Source organism: Halichoerus grypus, chromosome 2 (genome assembly GCF_964656455.1).
Source record: "Halichoerus grypus chromosome 2, mHalGry1.hap1.1, whole genome shotgun sequence".
Taxonomy (NCBI): domain Eukaryota; kingdom Metazoa; phylum Chordata; class Mammalia; order Carnivora; family Phocidae; genus Halichoerus; species Halichoerus grypus.
The window spans coordinates 193200345-193218447 of NC_135713.1; the positions used below are offsets into that span (position 1 = coordinate 193200345).

The 18103-nt window shown below is 36.9% G+C and overlaps 1 protein-coding gene across 9 annotated transcripts in view; it reads right to left on the bottom strand.

Annotated features, from left to right (window-relative positions):
* The window catches only part of CDC27 (cell division cycle 27), a 74303-nt gene that overhangs the window by 21668 nt on the left and 34532 nt on the right, over positions 1–18103 (bottom strand). For 4 of the 9 annotated variants that reach the window (XM_078065874.1, XM_078065873.1, XM_078065872.1 and 1 more), the window contains exons 9-14: positions 16832–16965; positions 8856–8955; positions 7679–7886; positions 7301–7473; positions 3873–4025; positions 2091–2299 (exon numbers count right to left, since the gene is read on the bottom strand). In XM_078065874.1, coding sequence (XP_077922000.1) covers positions 2091–2299; positions 3873–4025; positions 7301–7473; positions 7679–7886; positions 8856–8955; positions 16832–16965 — 977 coding nt within the window. The remainder of the gene's footprint in view (positions 1–2090; positions 2300–3872; positions 4026–7300; positions 7474–7678; positions 7887–8855; positions 8956–16831; positions 16966–18103) is intronic. The other 5 variants (XM_078065876.1, XM_078065870.1, XM_078065875.1 and 2 more) reach the window with 3 other exon arrangements.

The following is an 18103-nucleotide window of genomic DNA, read 5'->3' on the forward strand; positions in this document are numbered from 1 at the left end:
AATAACATGCCCCAAATTATATAGCTAATAAGGATTATAGTCAGATCCTTCCTTTATGATTCTAAACCCTAAACTCTTAACAATGCTATTTCTATATGATTGGTGCAAATGCATATACATCATTATAATTACATATGCATAGTGTCATGTTCTGCTTCCCCTCTCCTCACTATATCAAAATATACTCCTGCAGACTTAAAAATTATAAATTTTATTTATTTTTATTTTTTAATTTTTTTAAAAGATTTTATTTATTTATTTGACAGAGACAGAGATAGCGAGAGAGGGAATGCAAGCAGAGGGAGTGCGAGAGGGAGAAGCAGGCTTCCTGCGGAGCAGGGAGCCCGATGCGGGGCTTGATCCCAGGACGCTGGGATCATGACCTGAGCCGAAGGCAGACGCTTAACGACTGAGCCACCCAGGCGCCCCCAAAATTATAAATTTTAAAGGCTATGTAAGAGCATGTTAACTTGATATACAGGTATTTCTTATGAATTTTCAAAACATCAAATGAACATAATGTGACTGATTTACATTAAGGAAACCTCTTTTGGCTATAACTAGATAATGACAATGGGGAATAAACACCAAATGAATGTATAAGAAGAAAGCACAATATATCTTCTTATATTTGGGGTGAAGAAAAGGTATAAAAAGCTCTGTGCTAATAATGGTGATGGTGGAACAACAAAAGAAAGACTATTTACTCTGGAGTTGTAATAATAAATTTTAAGTTTAGATACTTTAAGTTAGATACTTAAAGTTACCTAAATTCCTTATTTTTATAACAATTTTGATATGGTAAGGTTTTTTAAGAATGCAACTATTATAATATAGGACATACCCAAACGTTTAAAAAACAACACAAGTTCTATTGAGAACTGAGTTCTTAAAATATTACAGAGTATAGGGCGCCTGGGTGGCTCAGTCGTTGAGCGTCTGCCTTCGGCTCAGGTCATGATCCCAGGGTCCTGGGATCGAGTCCCACATCGGGCTCCCTGCTCGGCGGGAAGCCTGCTTCTCCCTCTCCCACTCCCCCTGCTTGTGTTCCTGCTCTTGCTATCTCTCTCTCTGTCAAATAAATAAATAAAATCTTTAAAAAAAAAAAAAATATATATATATTACAGAGTATTTTATGTGAAGAGAAGGCAGTACCAGCAAGCCTGACTGTCTAATATGTCAGCAGAAGCCAGCATTTGTCAGGCCAGCTTTTAGGTAATGTAACTACTTAGAAATGAGATATAATCCATTAAAAAAACGTATATACACAGATCAAAAAAATATGTTTTAATAATATAGTGATTCAGATTTAGTGACTGAGCCACCCAGGTGCCCCTTTAATGCCTTCTTCATTTGTTAACTATATGAGCCAGGTAACCTCCTCAATAGAGACATTACTTAATAAACTGGAACACCGAGTTCTAAATAAAGCTAATGCGGGCGCCTGGGTGGCTCAGTTGGTTAAGCGACTGCCTTCGGCTCAGGTGATGATCCTGGAGTCCCGGGATCGAGTCCCGCATCGGGCTCCCTGCTCGGCAGGGAGTCTGCTTCTCCCTCTGACCCTCCTCCCTCTCATGCTCTCTGTCTCTCATTCTCTCTCTCTCAAATAAATAAATAAAATCTTAAAAAAAAAAAAATAAAGCTAATGAACTAGACTGGTATTTAATAAACCAGAACATTGTAAAGAGCAACAACTAGTGGATAGTTCTCAATGTTTATTTTCTACTATCCAATAGGTGATTATACTAGTCCTCTCCACTTTCCCAACCATGTTCTATATGAATCACTGTTTCAGTGTTTTAAGAAAAAGAAACAAATCAAATAACAAAATCAATTATTTTCAAAAGTTTGGTAGGAGAAAAGGTTGAAACTGTTGAGTATAAGGATCTAGTATTTATTAGTTAAGAGTTTGTTAAAAGTACACATTTCATATAAAAAAAAACATTTTGGTTACAACTTATCAACCAGTATGTACTATTCTTAAGTATTAGTAACCAAATTCATGACAATAAAGAGATGTCTAACAAGAAAAATTACTGAGTATCAGTCCCATCAGTAAGACATTGTCTTTCCACTTCATTAGCACTTACCATGCATTATAATGTCTTGGATTGACTCTGATAGCATTTCGAAAACAAGCTAATGCTTTGTCTAATTCTTCAGTTAATACAAACTCATGCCCTAATAGAGTATAGGCATAAGCATAATTTGGATCAACCTGGATAGCTCTCTGGAAGAATTTAATTGCAATATCATGTTCCCGTTGCAAACTGAAACAGTTCCCTGCAGCACACCAGGCCTTAAAAAAAGATGGAAACAAAAACCAAATATATAATTAAAATTTTGTTTCAATTTCTCTAACAAAACCAAATTTATGACTAAAATCAAGACTCAGAACTCACTTAGAACAGAAAAACAAAAACTGAAGTTATCTTTTTTTAAAATTTATGTGAGAGAGAGAAAGAGAGCATGAGCGCATGAGAGCATGGGGGAGGGGCGGAGGAAGAGGGAGAGGGAGAGGGAATCTGGAGCAGACTTAGCACTGAGCCTGGAGCCTGTTGGGGGCTTGATCTCACAACCCTGAGCCCTAAGATCAGGACCTAAGCTGAAACCAAGAGTTAGACACTCAACCGACTGTGCCACCTAGCACCCCCTGAAGTTTTAATAGATACAGTTGATCCTCATTGTTCATGATTTCATATTGGTGAGTTTGTCTACTTGTAAAAATTTATAGTATTTGTAAAACCAAACTCTACACTTGCAAGTGCTTTAGCGGTCACCCAGCATATGAGTTGTCCAACAGGCACGGTCCCAGTTGAAGTAAAAAAAAAAAGGTGACTCTATGCCTCCTGTTTCATCTCTCACATAGAGATGACCAAAGGATAGAGAGTGTAGGGGGAAGTGCAGTGCAGGGCAAGAAGCTCTGACTCTGGGGCCAGTTGGACAGAGGATTGAATCCTAAATATGGTACCTGTTGTAGGGGAGCCTCAGGCAAATCACCTTAACACTTCTGAATAGCATTTTCTCTTTTATATAAAATAAAGATAATAAAACCTACCAGGATGGGTTGTTTTTAGGATGTGTGTGTGTGTGTGTGTGTGTGCATTTCTCCCAAATAAAATGATCTAGTCTTTGCTAATAATAGTGTTTACAAAAACTACTGAACATAACTACCAAGAATAATGAGAATTGACTGTTTTTAATTTAATTCTAAGATTAGATATGTTATACAAGTACCACTAACTAATCTTGAGATGCAATGAAATACAATTCTTACAGGACTGGAGCATGCAAATGAATTGTGCCTATGTCTTAGAATGACAATAAAAAACCACTATTTTACTTTAATTTAAAATTAGCGCTTTTTCCAATCTACATAATTTCTGCTTAATGAACACTAATCCTGCTGGCAACAGCAATTTTTTTTTTTTTAAAGATTTATTTATTTCAGTGAGAGCGAGAGAGAGCGCGCACACGTGAGTGCGGGCAGTGGGGAGAGGGAGAGGGAGAGAGAAATCCAAGCAGACTCTGCACTGAGCACGGAGCCTGACACAGGGCTCGATCTCACAACCCTGAGATCAGACTTGAGCTGAAACCAAGAGTTGGATGCGGAACTGACTGCACCACCCAGATGCCCCAACAACAGCAATTTTAATACAGCCAAATCTTGATTAATCTTGAATAAAATATATGCTTATGAATCTGCACCACATATTCTAGGACTTTTCTCTTCTCTGAGTCCCTCTTTGCCTGTAGAGAAGGGTGAAAAAGTGTGGATGATGCTAAATGGTGTTTGAATTACTTGCTTCATCCCCACTTGGCAAGGGTGATCAGAAGACAACTACATAAGCAAAGTGTTTCAGTTATCATACCTCTGGTGAATTTTTATCCATGTCTGTTAAGTCTTTTGAAAGAACTGAAAGAGCAACATCTTTTTGAAGATGCCAAAGTGTTGTAGAGTAGATCTCCATGCCTTCAACTCTGTAATTCTCAATCCTTCTAACCTCTGAGAATATTCTTTCAGCCTGAAATAAAAAAACTAGTTAATGGGAAAATAAGTTGATACAATTTACATATATGCAGGGAGAGCACTGGGCACTGTTCTCATGGGACCTAATGCTGCCTTGTTTTACAGTGTTTATGTGAATTAGTAATAACATAGGGTCCCAATGAACAATGTTCCACAATAGGTCAAATATTGAGGTAATCAAATTCACACTTAACCTAGGTATACACAAGTCATGGTAAGAGCATTAAATGTGAAAAGAAAACCTACGTTTCCACCAAAATGACAGAGGAGAAATCTATACAAAGTTACAATTTACAAAGGACAAGTCAATTATTTTATTCTCAAAAAACACATTTCCAAGTTTTAATAATGGCTTTACAGAATAACTCAGGAAAAGCGAGAGAATAATGATTTCTGTAACACAAAACTACTTATGCACTGACTTTTATTAAGAGGTTGAGTTAAAAACTTTAGGGGAAAAACAGGTTCAGTTGGCTACCAATGCTATGACATGTTGAACACTGAGCATACCCACCGATGTCATACCTGCGGGGGAACTGTAGCTCCAGCCTAGTGATTCTCTTTTCCTTTGCAGCACTAACCTGACTTCAGGGTCCCTCCTCAGCTACTTTTTTTCCTCCCCTCACTCACAGCTCCCAGAATGGTTTCTCTCACCTTGAAGTTTGAGGTTTTGGGTTTTATTTTATTTTATTTTTTCAAAGATCTTATTTATTTGACAGGGAGAGACACAGCGAGAGAGGGAACACAAGCAGGGGAAGAGAGAGAGGGAGAAGCAAGCCTCCCGCGGAGCAGGGAGCCCATGCGGGGCTCGATCCCAGGACCCCAGGATCATGACCTGAGCCAAAGGCAGACGCTTAACAACTGAGCCACCGAGGCGCCCGAGGCTTTGGGTTTTATAAAACCAATCAGTAGTTCCCTAGTTTATTCATTCAAAAGTTCAAAATTCTGAAAGTCAAGTTTAGTTTAGAATAAAAAATATTTGGACTGTTCTTAATGAAATGAAAATGGCGTGAAATAAAGAAACAGCATTTATAAAACTAGGAACTTCAAGAAATGGCTATATATTATCTAGGATTAGCTTAATGATTTTTAACTTCTCTGAAATCCCTTAAAAGTTATAGATAAGTTTTTCCAATAGGCATTGGTTATAAGAAGACAGACCTAACCACAAGTCAAATATAGGTTTTGGAAATCTTTTGGTTTCAAATTTTTCAGGATCTATTGCTTCCTCTGAAAAGTGACTGTGGCATAGACAAAAAGAAAAATGAAAAAAACTCATGAAATTAAGTTGAAACAAAGGCTTCTGTTTAGTTAAGTATCTGGGACACTGCTCTATAATTATAGGGAAACAATAAAAATTATGTATCTTAAAGGACCTGTGAAATAATAAATTAGAAATAATTTTGAAAGGGGCTTGCCAAACACAGCTTTTGCCTACGTATCAGTAAAGGACCATTATCCAAACATGGAACTTCTAGCAATGAATAAGGCTAATCTGTCTACAGCAACACTTCTTTCTTTACCATACAATAATACATGAGTTGGTATCTTCTGTATTTATTCTCTACCTAGAACACATTTCACCCCAGATCTTTGCATGGCTCATGAAGGAGTCACCTCCTTTCTCTGAGCATACGTTTTGGTAAATAGTTCCATATATCGTTGTCCTGCAATCCCTTTAACATGCTTCATTTTTTTCTTCCTATGACCTATTGCTACCTGTCCTTATACACGTATTGGCTTACAATCTATCTCTCTTACTAGAATGCAAGCTCTATAAAAGCAAGCAATTATTTGTCTAGCTGTATTACAGAGTCTAGAAGAGAATCTAAGACATAACATGCACTGAATAAATGAACTGAAAGTAAACAGGGCAAAAAAGTAACTTTATTATAAACTTCAAATAATTTATTTTAGAGAAATTTTATTAATATATATATTTTTTAAAGTTTTAAACAATTTTTTTAAGTTTAGGGGTGGGGAGAGAAAATGCTCAGAAGGTAAACTGGGTAGGAAATTAATTAATTAGTTTTAAGATTTTATTTATTTGACAGAGAGAGAGAGAATAAGCAGGGAGAGCAGCAAGGCAGAGGGAAAAGGAGAAGCAGACTCTGCTGAGCAGGGAGCCCGACACGGGACTCAATCCCAGGACCCTGGGATCATGACCTGAGCCGAAGGCAGATGCTTAACCATCTGAGCCACCCAGGCGCCCACATATATTCTTTTTTTTTTTTTTAAAGATTTTATTTATTTTAGAGCAAGAGAGCTCAAGCAGGGGGAGGGGCAGAAAGAGGGAATCCGAGGCAGACTCTGTGCCGAGTGCAGAGCCCTACACAGGGCTCAATCTCAAGACCCTGAAATCATGACCTGAGCCGAAATCAAGAGTTGGACACTTAACCGACTGAGCCATCCAGGCGCCCACATCCATATATTCTTATGTGAAATATTTGTACCCTACTCCGTTGGATCTGAAAATATATATTACCATGTAATAGGTGTTTATAATAAAAATTTTTTCTACTATATGCACAGTTCCTACTGGGATGAATTTTTGGCATTTCATATGTTTTATAATCTTGAAAAATACTATGAAGAAAACTGTATATAATGGAGGACATAATGTCCTCAAGACTTTTATCCTTTAGTTTTAATTATATTCGTTGCTTAAGTTATCTGTTTATACCAGAAAAAGAGAAGATTATTAACACAAAGCCAAAGAAAATTCTAATTTCCAATTTAAATTTCCTACCCAGGGCTCAATGGCTGGGGGGCTCTGTCGGTTAAGCATCTGCCTTCAGCTCAGGTCATGATCCCAGAGCTCCTTGGGAGCTCTGCCTCTCTCTCTCTCTCTGTCTCTCATGAATAAATAAATAAGATCTTAAAAAAAAAAAAAATATATGGATGACTTGGATTCTCTACAAATCTATCTCAAGCAATCTCCCCAAATTTAAACTACTCACCCTTAAACACAAGAAAAAATTGTCTATTTATATATTAAAATGCTCAGAAAATAAAGACATTACATAATAAATATTGACCTTTTTTTTTTTTTTTAAATTTTAAACAGTTGCACACCCAGTGTGGAGCCCAAGGTGGGACTTGAACTCACAACCCTGAGATCAAGACCTGAGCTGAGATCAAGAGTCATATGCTTAACCAAGCCACCCTGGTGCCCCTAAATATTGACCTTTTAGATCTAGCTGTCTCAAGCACAGGCATTTTAATTTAAACTAGCTCTAAAAAGGCATGTAAACAGTTTTCTATACTTACTTGCATGTACTCTGAAAGTTCAAAATAGGCCCTTCCAATTTGGCACAGTACCCAACCAGTATTGTAGTGGTGGGAAGGTAGGTGGCTCAATATATTTATAGCTTCTTTGCAGTTGTATGAACACAAAGCTAAATAACCTTTCCCCATTTCACGAAGAAGGCTCATCAAACCTTCTAGGAGAAAACAATATAGTAAACAAAGGAGAAAAACACAATAAAACAGTTTGGTTTTCTAGAAAGGCTAATACAAAATAATTTATTAAAAATTCCAACATCTATCTAGAAAAAATGGAAGGTACTTTAATGAACATGAAAAAACTTACTTAAAATAAGTGAATAAAATAAAATACAAAGAAGATATTAAGCATTTAAAACAGACCTGCTGCTGCTTTCTGTAGATTAAATGCCTGGATCTGAGGTGTGATTGTGGAGATTTTCCCTTCTGAAATGATGGAAGAGTCCAATTTTGTAATTTCCAGGCTATCATTTATGTTGGGTTGAGTTATTCCTCCTTTATTAGTTTTACTTTTAGTTTTTCTGTTTGGGATTTTAGGTGGAAACTTCATTTTTAACTTTTTGCTATTCTCCTGTAAAGGAGGAAAATTCCACATTTGTTAAACGCATGTATTTTAGACTTCCCAATCCTTTCTCAAGTATTAGTCACAAAATAAATATATAGTTTTGATTGGCCTAAATTTTTCTCAGAAAAAATTTATAACAAAAAATTTCAAAGTCATTTAATTTTAAATGCAACAATTCTGAAAATAAATTGTATTAATGAACTAGTATGTAAGGTAAATCAGTATTGTTTGTTGCTCTTTTCTGAAAGTGTATAACTTTCATTTATTATTTAAAAATAAGAAAATAAATGGATGCAATATTACCTAATTGTCTCAGAGCATTATAACTGGTAAGTTATAAAACTGTTGAATTGTTCATGTCAAAGTTAAAAATTATCCATAATATTTGTCAATGGACCAACAAAAACTTACCAAGGGCATAATGAGGTCCTTGTATAAAGAAATGTGCAAAGAAAACAGAGGAAATTTATCCTTCCCCTAATTTTCCTAGTGAGAATATCTGACATAGCCACAGGGCATCATCAAATCCAGGAGACTGAATTGGTTCAATACTATCAACTAAATTACACATCTTATTTGGATTTCATCAGTTTTTACATGTACTTTTTTTTTTTTTGACGTGATAGTTCTATGAAATTTTATCACATGTATGCTTCATGTAATCAACCACCACAATAAGGATATAGGACTGTCTGACCACTACACAAAAAAATTCCTTTGTGCTATGCTCTAGTAGTCATATCTTCCCAAGTCCTAACTCCTAATAGCCACTGATCTGTTTCCCATCATAACAATTTTGTCCTTTGAACAATGTTTTATAATATTTATTAAAGAACCAAGAAAATTTATAAATGTTATAGACAGCTTTATAAATTAAAAAAACATTAGAAAAATTTAAATAGTCTCTCAATTTATTTATTAGAGATGGGGGGGGAAGCATTAAGTAAATGTGACATATGGAAATCTTTAAATTACCTTGGTCGTAGAGCTGTCACTAGTAAAAAGACGTGAACTTCTTCGAGGCAGTGCGTTTGGGGGAGATGTGATAGTGGGGCTCAATACCTGAGGTGTTGTACTAAAAAAATGATAAAAGTAGACATTAAAAAAAAACCCCAGCTTATGAGCATTACCTATTGTTTCAATTCAGATACATTAAAAAAACACATTCATCATGTTTGTATTCTAAAGATGATGAGTTTGGTCAGTCCGTTTGTCATCCCTCTACGAAAACTAAGAATTTAAAAGCTATCTGTATTACCATAAAATAATAAAGATTATACCACAGAGCTTCATTCTATCTGAAATTGCTAATTTGAACTTAAAACAATCCACATAAAAACTGTGTATCAATAAATAATAAACACATCTATAAACTAATTCTCTCTAGCCCTCATTTGCAACCATAGCAAATTAGAGAAAAAAAGATAGTTGGACATGGATAGTCTAAATGTGGGATATTTGCCAACAAATAAATACCATTAGAACAATTATTATTTCCCTATAAATTCAAACTACCACATCAAGGTTTATTCTGTTTAGAACCAAAGAAATCTAATAATTGCCTGGGTACATTTTTTTTTTTTTAACTTTAAAAGGCAAACTCTAAGGTACAAGGATTCCATTCTTAGAAAGTAAGCAAACTTAAAACCTCAAGTTACCTGAAAGTGGGTTAGTCTATGGACTAAACGGTTTACAGTTTATGTGAAATCCCACTAGTTACCTGAATTTGAGTCACAGAGGCTTCTAAGAGTTAAAGAGACACTGACCAGTGAGTACAGAAAGCCCAGGCTGCTCTTACCTTTTCAAAAGACAGAATCTCAATGTAGGTATTACAGCAAGTGAGGTCACTTAGGTTGATGAATTAATTTTATTTTATGATACATTTTTATATGTATTTTTAATTTTTTATTTTACTTTTTAAAAAGATTTATTTGGGGGGGGGCAGAGGGAGAGAGAGAGAGAGAGAGTCTTAAGCAGACTCTTCACTGAGTGCGGAGCCCTACATGGAGCTTGATCTCACGACCCTGAGATCATGACCTGAACTGAAACCAAGAGTCAGATGCTTAACTGACTGCGCCACCCAGGCGATCCGATACATTTTTTTAAAATTAGGATTTTATTATTATTATTTTTTTTTAATTTTTAAAAAAAGATTTTAGGGGCACCTGGGTGGCTCAGTCGTTAAGCGTCTGCCTTCAGCTCGGGTCATGATCCCAGGGTCCTGGGATTGAGCCCCACATCGGGCTCCCTGCTCCGTGGGAAGCCTGTTTCTCCCTCTCCCTCTGCCCCTGCCCCTGCTTATGTTCCCTCTCTCACTGTGTCTCTCTCTTTCTGTCAAATAAATAAATAAAATCTTTAAAAAAAAAAAGATTTTATTTACTTATTTGTCAGAGAGAGAAAGAGCAAGAGAGAGAGAGAGCACAAGCAGGGGGAGCGGCAGGCTGAGGGAGAAGCAGGCTCCCCACCAAGTAAGGAGTCCGATATGGAACTCGATCTCAGGACCCTGGGATCATGACCTGAGCCAAAGGAAGACACTTAACTGACTGAGCCACCCAGGCATCCCTAGGATTTTTTACTTATTTATTTTTTTTATTTTTTTTATTTATTTTTTTTATTTTTTTTTTTAAAGATTTTATTTATTTATTTGAGAGAGAGAATGAGATAGAGAGAGCATGAGAGGGGGGAGGGTCAGAGGGAGAAGCAGACTCCCCGCTGAGCAGGGAGCCTGATGCGGGACCCGATCCCGGGACTCCAGGATCATGACCTGGGCCGAAGGCAGTCGCTCAACCAACTGAGCCACCCAGGCGCCCTACTTATTTATTTTTTTTAAAGAGATTTTATATATTTATTTGTCAGAGAGAGAGTGTGAGAGAGCACATAAGCAAGGGGAGTGGCAGGCAGAGGGAGAAACAGGCTCCCCACCAAGCAAGGAGCCTGATGCAGGACTTGATCCCAGGACCCTGGGATCATGACCTCAGTCGAAGACAGATGCTTAACCGACTGAGCCACCCAGGTGTCCCCCTAGGATTTTTTTAGAGGAGATTAGGGTTCACAGCAAAATTGAGGGGAAGGTACAGAGAGATGTACCATATACCCCTGCCCCCAACATGCACAGCCTCCCCCATTATCAACATGCCCCACGAGAGTGGGACATTTGTTATAGGTGATGAAGCTACACTGAAGCATTATAAAGTCGACAGTTTTATGATAGAGTTCACCCGTGGTTTTGTTCATTCTATAGGTATGTGTGAATATATAATGACATATACCCATCATGGTATCATACAGAATATTTTCACTGCCCTAATCCTCTGCACTCTGCCTACTCATCCCTCCCCCCTCCAACCCCTGGCAACTACTGATCTTTTTTATTGTTTCCATAGTTTTGCCTTTTATAGAAGTTGATTCATTTTTAAAAGTACAATATTCTTTATTTGAACAACTATGTCATTTATGCTACAAATGTGAATTATATGTTGTCAATAATATTACCTAATTATAGAAAAGAGTTTGCCTGAGAAGTGGGAGGGAATAATTTCATCCATGGAGCAGTTTATAGGGAGGACAAGCCTGAGAAAAAATGCTGAGACTTCTTAAAAGCCAAGAAAAGTTGCAGGAGTATAACATGAATCTTGTGGGGGTAGAAGTAAAAATAATTGTAAGATGATTCTGGGGCTAGGAGGATGAAGACAAATTCTTCCTAATCATAATTTTCATTACGGTTCTGTTAGCTCTGAAGGGCAATTTGACAAAAGAAAAAAATGTCCAAAGTCTGATAGGCATCAGGAAAATGAAGCAGGATACTGAGTTTGAAACACTGGTCGTAGCACATGAAATACACTCATCTCTTTATAACTTGCATCTTTTTAACTAGGAATTTGAGAATGAAAAGAATGTGCTCTAGAATCAGACTGTTGAGGTTTGAAATCAATTCTATCACTTATTACCTATGTGATTATGTGCCAGTTATATTAAACACTTTTTTAAAAAGTTTTTGTAGGGTGCCTGGGTGGGTCAGTCGGTTGAGTGTCTGCCTTCGGCTCGGGTGGTGATCTTGGGGTCTTGGGATCAAGCCCTGAGGCAGGCTCCTTGCTCAGCAGGGAGTCTGCTTCTACCTCTCCCCCCCCCCCCCGCTCATGCTCATTCTCACTCTCTCTCAATCTCAAATAAATAAAATAAAATCTTTAAGAAAAATAAAAAGTTTTTGTAAGTAGTATCATCTTATGGTTTCGTAATAAAATATGAATGCTAGTTATAAGAAGATGCCTTGGAAAGAATATAAAAATTATTTTTAGAGGTTAATATATGTAGAGAAAATGATGACATACAAACTTTTTGGGGAAATTTAGCTAAGAGAACTATGCTATTCTAATCATCTCTAAAAAAACAACTTTCTAAAAAAAAAAAAAAAAAAAACAGACTTCCACTGCCAATTGTAAATGAAGTAAAATGGACCAGATTTACTATCCCATCTTAAACAACTATTAACACTGAACAAAATATATGAAACAATGCTTTTCAGACATTGGACAGCAAGCACATATGCCTGAGAATTCTGAGGACACAGTGCAGGGAGAGGGAACACAAACAGAACTCAGTGGTCTTCCTGTGTTGAGAAGAAAATGTTGAGACTTACAAGAAGTGAAGGCAGCTAGAATATGAAGGTCAGAGTACTAGAAAGGGGAGAGCTACAAAGAAGGAGAGCTTCAAAGATCTGCTCTAAGTTTTCCTAGAATCTGCAGTTGAAACTGAGTAGTGCAACTGTTTGAGTGTGTTATAATAAAAAACTCATCTGGTCTTTGTCCTGAATTCTTGAGAAGCAGCTTCTAAATGCTCTGAATTTCTCTCTCTCTCTCTTTTTTTTTTTTTCAAGATTTTATTTATTTATTTGGCAGAAAGAGAGACAGCAAGAGAGGGAACACAAGCAGGGGGAGTGGGAGAGGGAGAGGGAGAAGATGCAGGGCTCGATCCCAGGACCCTGGGATCATGACCTGAGCCGAAGGCAGATGCTTAATACTGAGAAACCCAGGCGCCCCAATGCTCGGAATTTCTCAAGCGATATGAGTGTCTTTGTTCTTCATGGTGGGCCCCTGAGACCACACCTGAGTTTATGCTGATGAAATGACTTGTGGTGGCCCTAGATAGGTTCAGAATACTGGGCTGGCCATGTTGGAAAGACCAACCAGTGATTAGACAGTTGAAGCTTTCAGCTGGGTGTTAACAGCCTGACCTTCTCTAGAAAGGGGACAGCGGCTGGAGATTGAGTTAAATCACATGACCAATGACACAATCTATCATGCCTATGTAATGTAACTCCAATAAAAACTGACTACCGGGGCGCCTGGGTGGCTCAGTCGGTTAAGCGGCTGCCTTCGGCTCAGGTCACGATTTCAGGGTCCTGGGATCGAGTCCTGCATTGGGCTCCCTGCTCAGCGGGGAGCCTGCTTCTCCCTCTCCCTCTGCCTGCCTCTCTGCCTACTTGTGCTATCTCTCTGTCAAATAAATAAATAAAATCTTTAAAAAAAAAAAACACAAAAAAAACTTTGACTACCAAAACTCAGTTGAACTTCCTGGTTGGCGAACACACTGATGCACTGGTGAGGTGACACGTCTCACCCAGGGGAAAGGACACAGAAGCTCTGTGTTCAGGACCCTCCCAGACCTCATCCTATGGGCCCTCGTTTGTCTGGTCCTGACTGGTATCCTTTAAAATAAAACTGTAAGTATAGAACTTTCCTAGATTCTATGAATTGTCCTAGCATATTAAACCTCAGGGGGTAGTAAGAACCCTCAAATTTGTAGGTAGTTGGTCAGAAGTGAAGGTGGCCCAGGGAACCCTTGAAATTGTAGTTGCTAAGTCAACAAGATTTGTTAAGTCTTGCTGGGACGATGATCTTGCCTGCAGAGTCTATGCTATTTCTGGGTAATTAGTACCAGAACTTACTACAGTATTACAGTAAGGAAAACTACCTGAATCTAGAGAAAGAACTACTGCAAAGGAGCTGGCAGAACAATTCTTGGAGCTCACCCTGGGCTGGGAGTAGCTTATATTTTCAATAGTCAGAATGAAGAAACCTCATACTCAGCACGTCACTGAGTATTCAAAGGATACTGCCTCAATAGTGGGGCAAAATTAGTCTAGACTAAAGGCCACTCTTGTCTTACCCAACAAAAACTTAAAAATCGAGACCTGAAATGAATAAACTATTAACAAGTAACTGCCTCCCGGAATAAAACAGAAATACTTAAAAGAAGATAAAATAGTCCAGCACTCAACAATGTAAAATTTCCAACATTTACTGGCATAAAAACAACAACAACAAAACTAGGCATACAAAGAAGCAGGAAAATATAACTTATAATGAAAAGAAAAAAAAATCAATAAAAAACAGACCCAGAAATAACACAGTAAGGACAGTAGACAAAATCATTAAAAGAGCTATTATAGATATATTCCATATGCTCAAAAAGGTAGAAGAAAGAATGGACATGTTAAAGGAGAGAACCAAATCAAACTTCTGGAGATAAAAAATAGAACATCTGAGATTAAAACTATATCTACATTCTGGTTGGGGTTAATAGCAGATTAGACACTGCAGAAGAAAAGATTAGTTAACCTGAAGACATAATAATAAACACTATCCAAAATGAAACAGAGGAAAAAGACTGCAAACAAAAATGAACACAGTACTGAACTGTGAGGGACAACTTCATGGTTCAGTACTGTGTCCCAGGAGGGGAGAGGGGGACAGGACCAGAAAAAATACTTGAAGAAATAATGGCCAAAAATTAACTAAATTTAATAACAACTACGAAATCACAGATCCAAGAAGCTCAATCAATTTGGAGGCCAAGAAAGAGGAAAACTACACGACAGCACATCATGATCAAATGACTTAAAATCAGAAATCAAAGATAAAAATTGTAAAACTATCAGAAAAGAGACACATTACATACACAGGAACAAAAAATGAGAATGACAGACTTCCTGTCAGAAACAAAACAAGCGAGAAGACAGTAGAACAACATCTTTAAAGAAAAAACTATGAACAAGAATTCTCTATCTAGTGAAAGTATCTTTCAAAAACAAAACAAAGATGAAATAAAAATCTCTTTCAGACATACAAAAGCTGAAAAAATTCATTACCAGCAGACTTGGACTATAAGAAATTTTAAGTCTTTCAAGATGAAGGAAAAGGATACCAAATTGAAATGTGAACCTATAGAAAGAAATAAAGAGCACCGGAAATAGTAAATATGTGGGTAAATACAAAATAGATTTCTTTTTCTTATTTTAAAAAATCTCTCTAGAAGATAACTGCCTATTTAAGGGAAAAACTATAACAATGCACAATCGGGTTTACATACATGTGAGGTAAAATCTATGACAACAATAGCATAAAGATGGGGAGAGGAGCATGAAAGCACACTATTATAAGGTTTTATACTATATATGATGTGGTGCAACATTATTTGAAGGTAGACTTCGATAAGTTAGAATACATACTATAAACACTAAAACAGCCTCTAAAAAGACAAAATAAAGAATAATTATTAATAAGGCAATGTTATATTGAACTGTGTTTCCCCAAAAATATGCTGAAACCCTAACCTCCACTACCTATGAACGTGACTTATTTGGACGCAGGCTCTTTGTTGATATAATCAAGTTAAGATGAGGTCATTAGGGTGAGCTCTAATTCAGTATGACTGATGTCCTCAGAAGAGGGAAATCTGGATATAGAGACACACAGGGAAGATGACCATGTGAAGACAGAGGCACATATTGAGTTATGCTCCCACCAACTAAGGATGCCTGGGGCTACCAGAAGCTGGAAGAGACAAGGAAGGATCTTCCCTTGGAGGCTTCAGAGGGAGTATGGCCCTGAATACACTTCTGTTGTTTTAAGCCATCCAGTTTGCAGTAACTTTGTTATGGCAACTGTAGGAAACTAAGATAGGCAATAAAGGAGATAAAATACAAAAAACCCCCACAAAATCATTAAAAGTTGATGTTTATTAAAGTTAGTATAATTGTTTAGCTTAAGTGAAATGTATAATTCCATAAATTATGTTTATATATTCTTTAGGATTAGCATTTATTCAGCCTATATAATGGTGCTCTGCAGGAGCCCTCAGGTTCCTTCTCATAACTGAGCCCCAGGCAATCCCTGTCACCTGTCTGTGAGTTGGCAGTCATGAGACTTGCCATCTTGGCATTTCAGAAATATTGAAGCCTTTTATATTAGTCAAGGTATATGTACATCTGTGTCTATTTTAAGACTTATGGTACATGTTCACTATTTTACAAGGAGACAGAGTTGTATCATTCTTTTAAAATATTAGCTATGATTTGTTTTTGAGTACTTCAACAGAAAAAAGAAACCCTACTTAACACCATTTCTGTGTGGCAGTGGATTATTTAAAGATTTACCAGAAGATTAACTTTATGATCTGTATATATAAGTGCATAATAGGGGAAGGGGAGAATGAAACCTATCTGTACTTGACCAATGAAGGTCATGTAATAAGAAGAAAATTATTTTAGAGGAGTGTTCAGAATATCTAGTTTAAACAAATTCATGAGGGAATTAGAGTAAAATAAAAAGATCTTTTGGTTACCTTTGTCTTGATTTGTATTAAAATACTCAACTAAAAATTACACTAGTCTTTTCAGTAAGTTTGAAATTTTTTTTTTTAAAGATTTTTATTTTTTAAGTAATCTCTATACCCAGCGTGGGACTCGAACTTACAACCCCAAGATCAAGAGTCGCATGCTCTACCGACTGAGCCAGCCAGGCGCCCCTAGAAATTTCTAATTTGACACATTCAAAATTTATAATAGTCATTCTAGACTTCTCGGGGAAGTCAAAACCTGCCTAAAGTGAATAAAGTCATATTTTATAGCAAGAAAAGCCAAGAATATCAAATAATGATACCATAATAAATACCTTGTTTGTGGGCCAGAACTTTGTGTTTGTGCAACAAGAATTGGGGTTACCTCTCGACTATTTCCACTCTGTGAGAAGACAGACTTTGTTCCAGTTTGGCCGATTCTGGCAACAGACTGTAAAACACAAAAAGTCTAAGGTTTGTGAATTATAAATTGCACTGAAAATGGTAAAAGACACCATGATGCTCCCATCTACATTTTTCCAATGCAAGATTTCATAATATATACTGTAATATATACAAGTATGGTATCTTAATTATTTGTCTGAGCACTTCATTTGCAGGCCCTTCTTCCTTCCACTGTTTTAAATTAAGTATGCTCTGTGTTCCTTTGCTACTATCTTTTCCTAGGAGAGCCTGGCTATTTTGACAGCTTTAACTATTATTTCTATCACCAGACCATATTCTTTCCTCTATGACTAACTATTCACTAAATATTTTCATCTAATTTACCACCACCTCAAAATAAAACTTTATAATCCTTCCTCTTCTTCCTTCCCCAAGTTGGAACCTCTACATTCACCCAAGGGACAAAACTTAAGAGTCAATTCTGGCCCTTCCTTACTTAACAAAGATCTACGTACTGCACACAATATTCAGTTTGATATTTTTAGTTGATACTACATGCAGAACTACAAGTAGAGCTTTCCTATGAATGTCTTATAGCAGGGTAAGAAGAGAACAGGGGCAGAAGAGGATGAGACAGCAAATGGCTTTATTGTTTGGGTACTGAAATCACCTACCCAGCACTGACTAACTTGTCCTTGATTGCTATGGCTTGCTGGTTTTGGCCTACTTCATCTGGCATGCTGATTACTACCCTACTATGCCTTCTTACAATTGTAATAGACTAATTTCCACAATTATACTTCAGGTAGCTGCCAACTCTTAAAAATGAGATTTAAAGTAATCCATACATTCAGTACTTTGCAGCCTTTTTTTACTACTCTCAGAGTTTCTATCACTACTCATTAAGATGCCATTATAGAAACAAAATTTCACAGACTCTAAGGAATTTTTGGAGTAAAAAGAACAAGAACAAAAGTCTCTAGGAGGGTAAAGGGTTTATATCAGTCATATACTAGTATGACTTACTTAGCTTCCATTTCTTAAACATCTATTAATGATGGCAATACGCATTTTAAATACATAACCTAATTTAATTCTCACAGAAGGTAACCCTGTACCACAGACCTGTTTCAAGGAAATGGCACTCTGACCTTTAATGCCATAGATCTATAGAAAAGAACATTATTTAAAAGTCTCAAGAC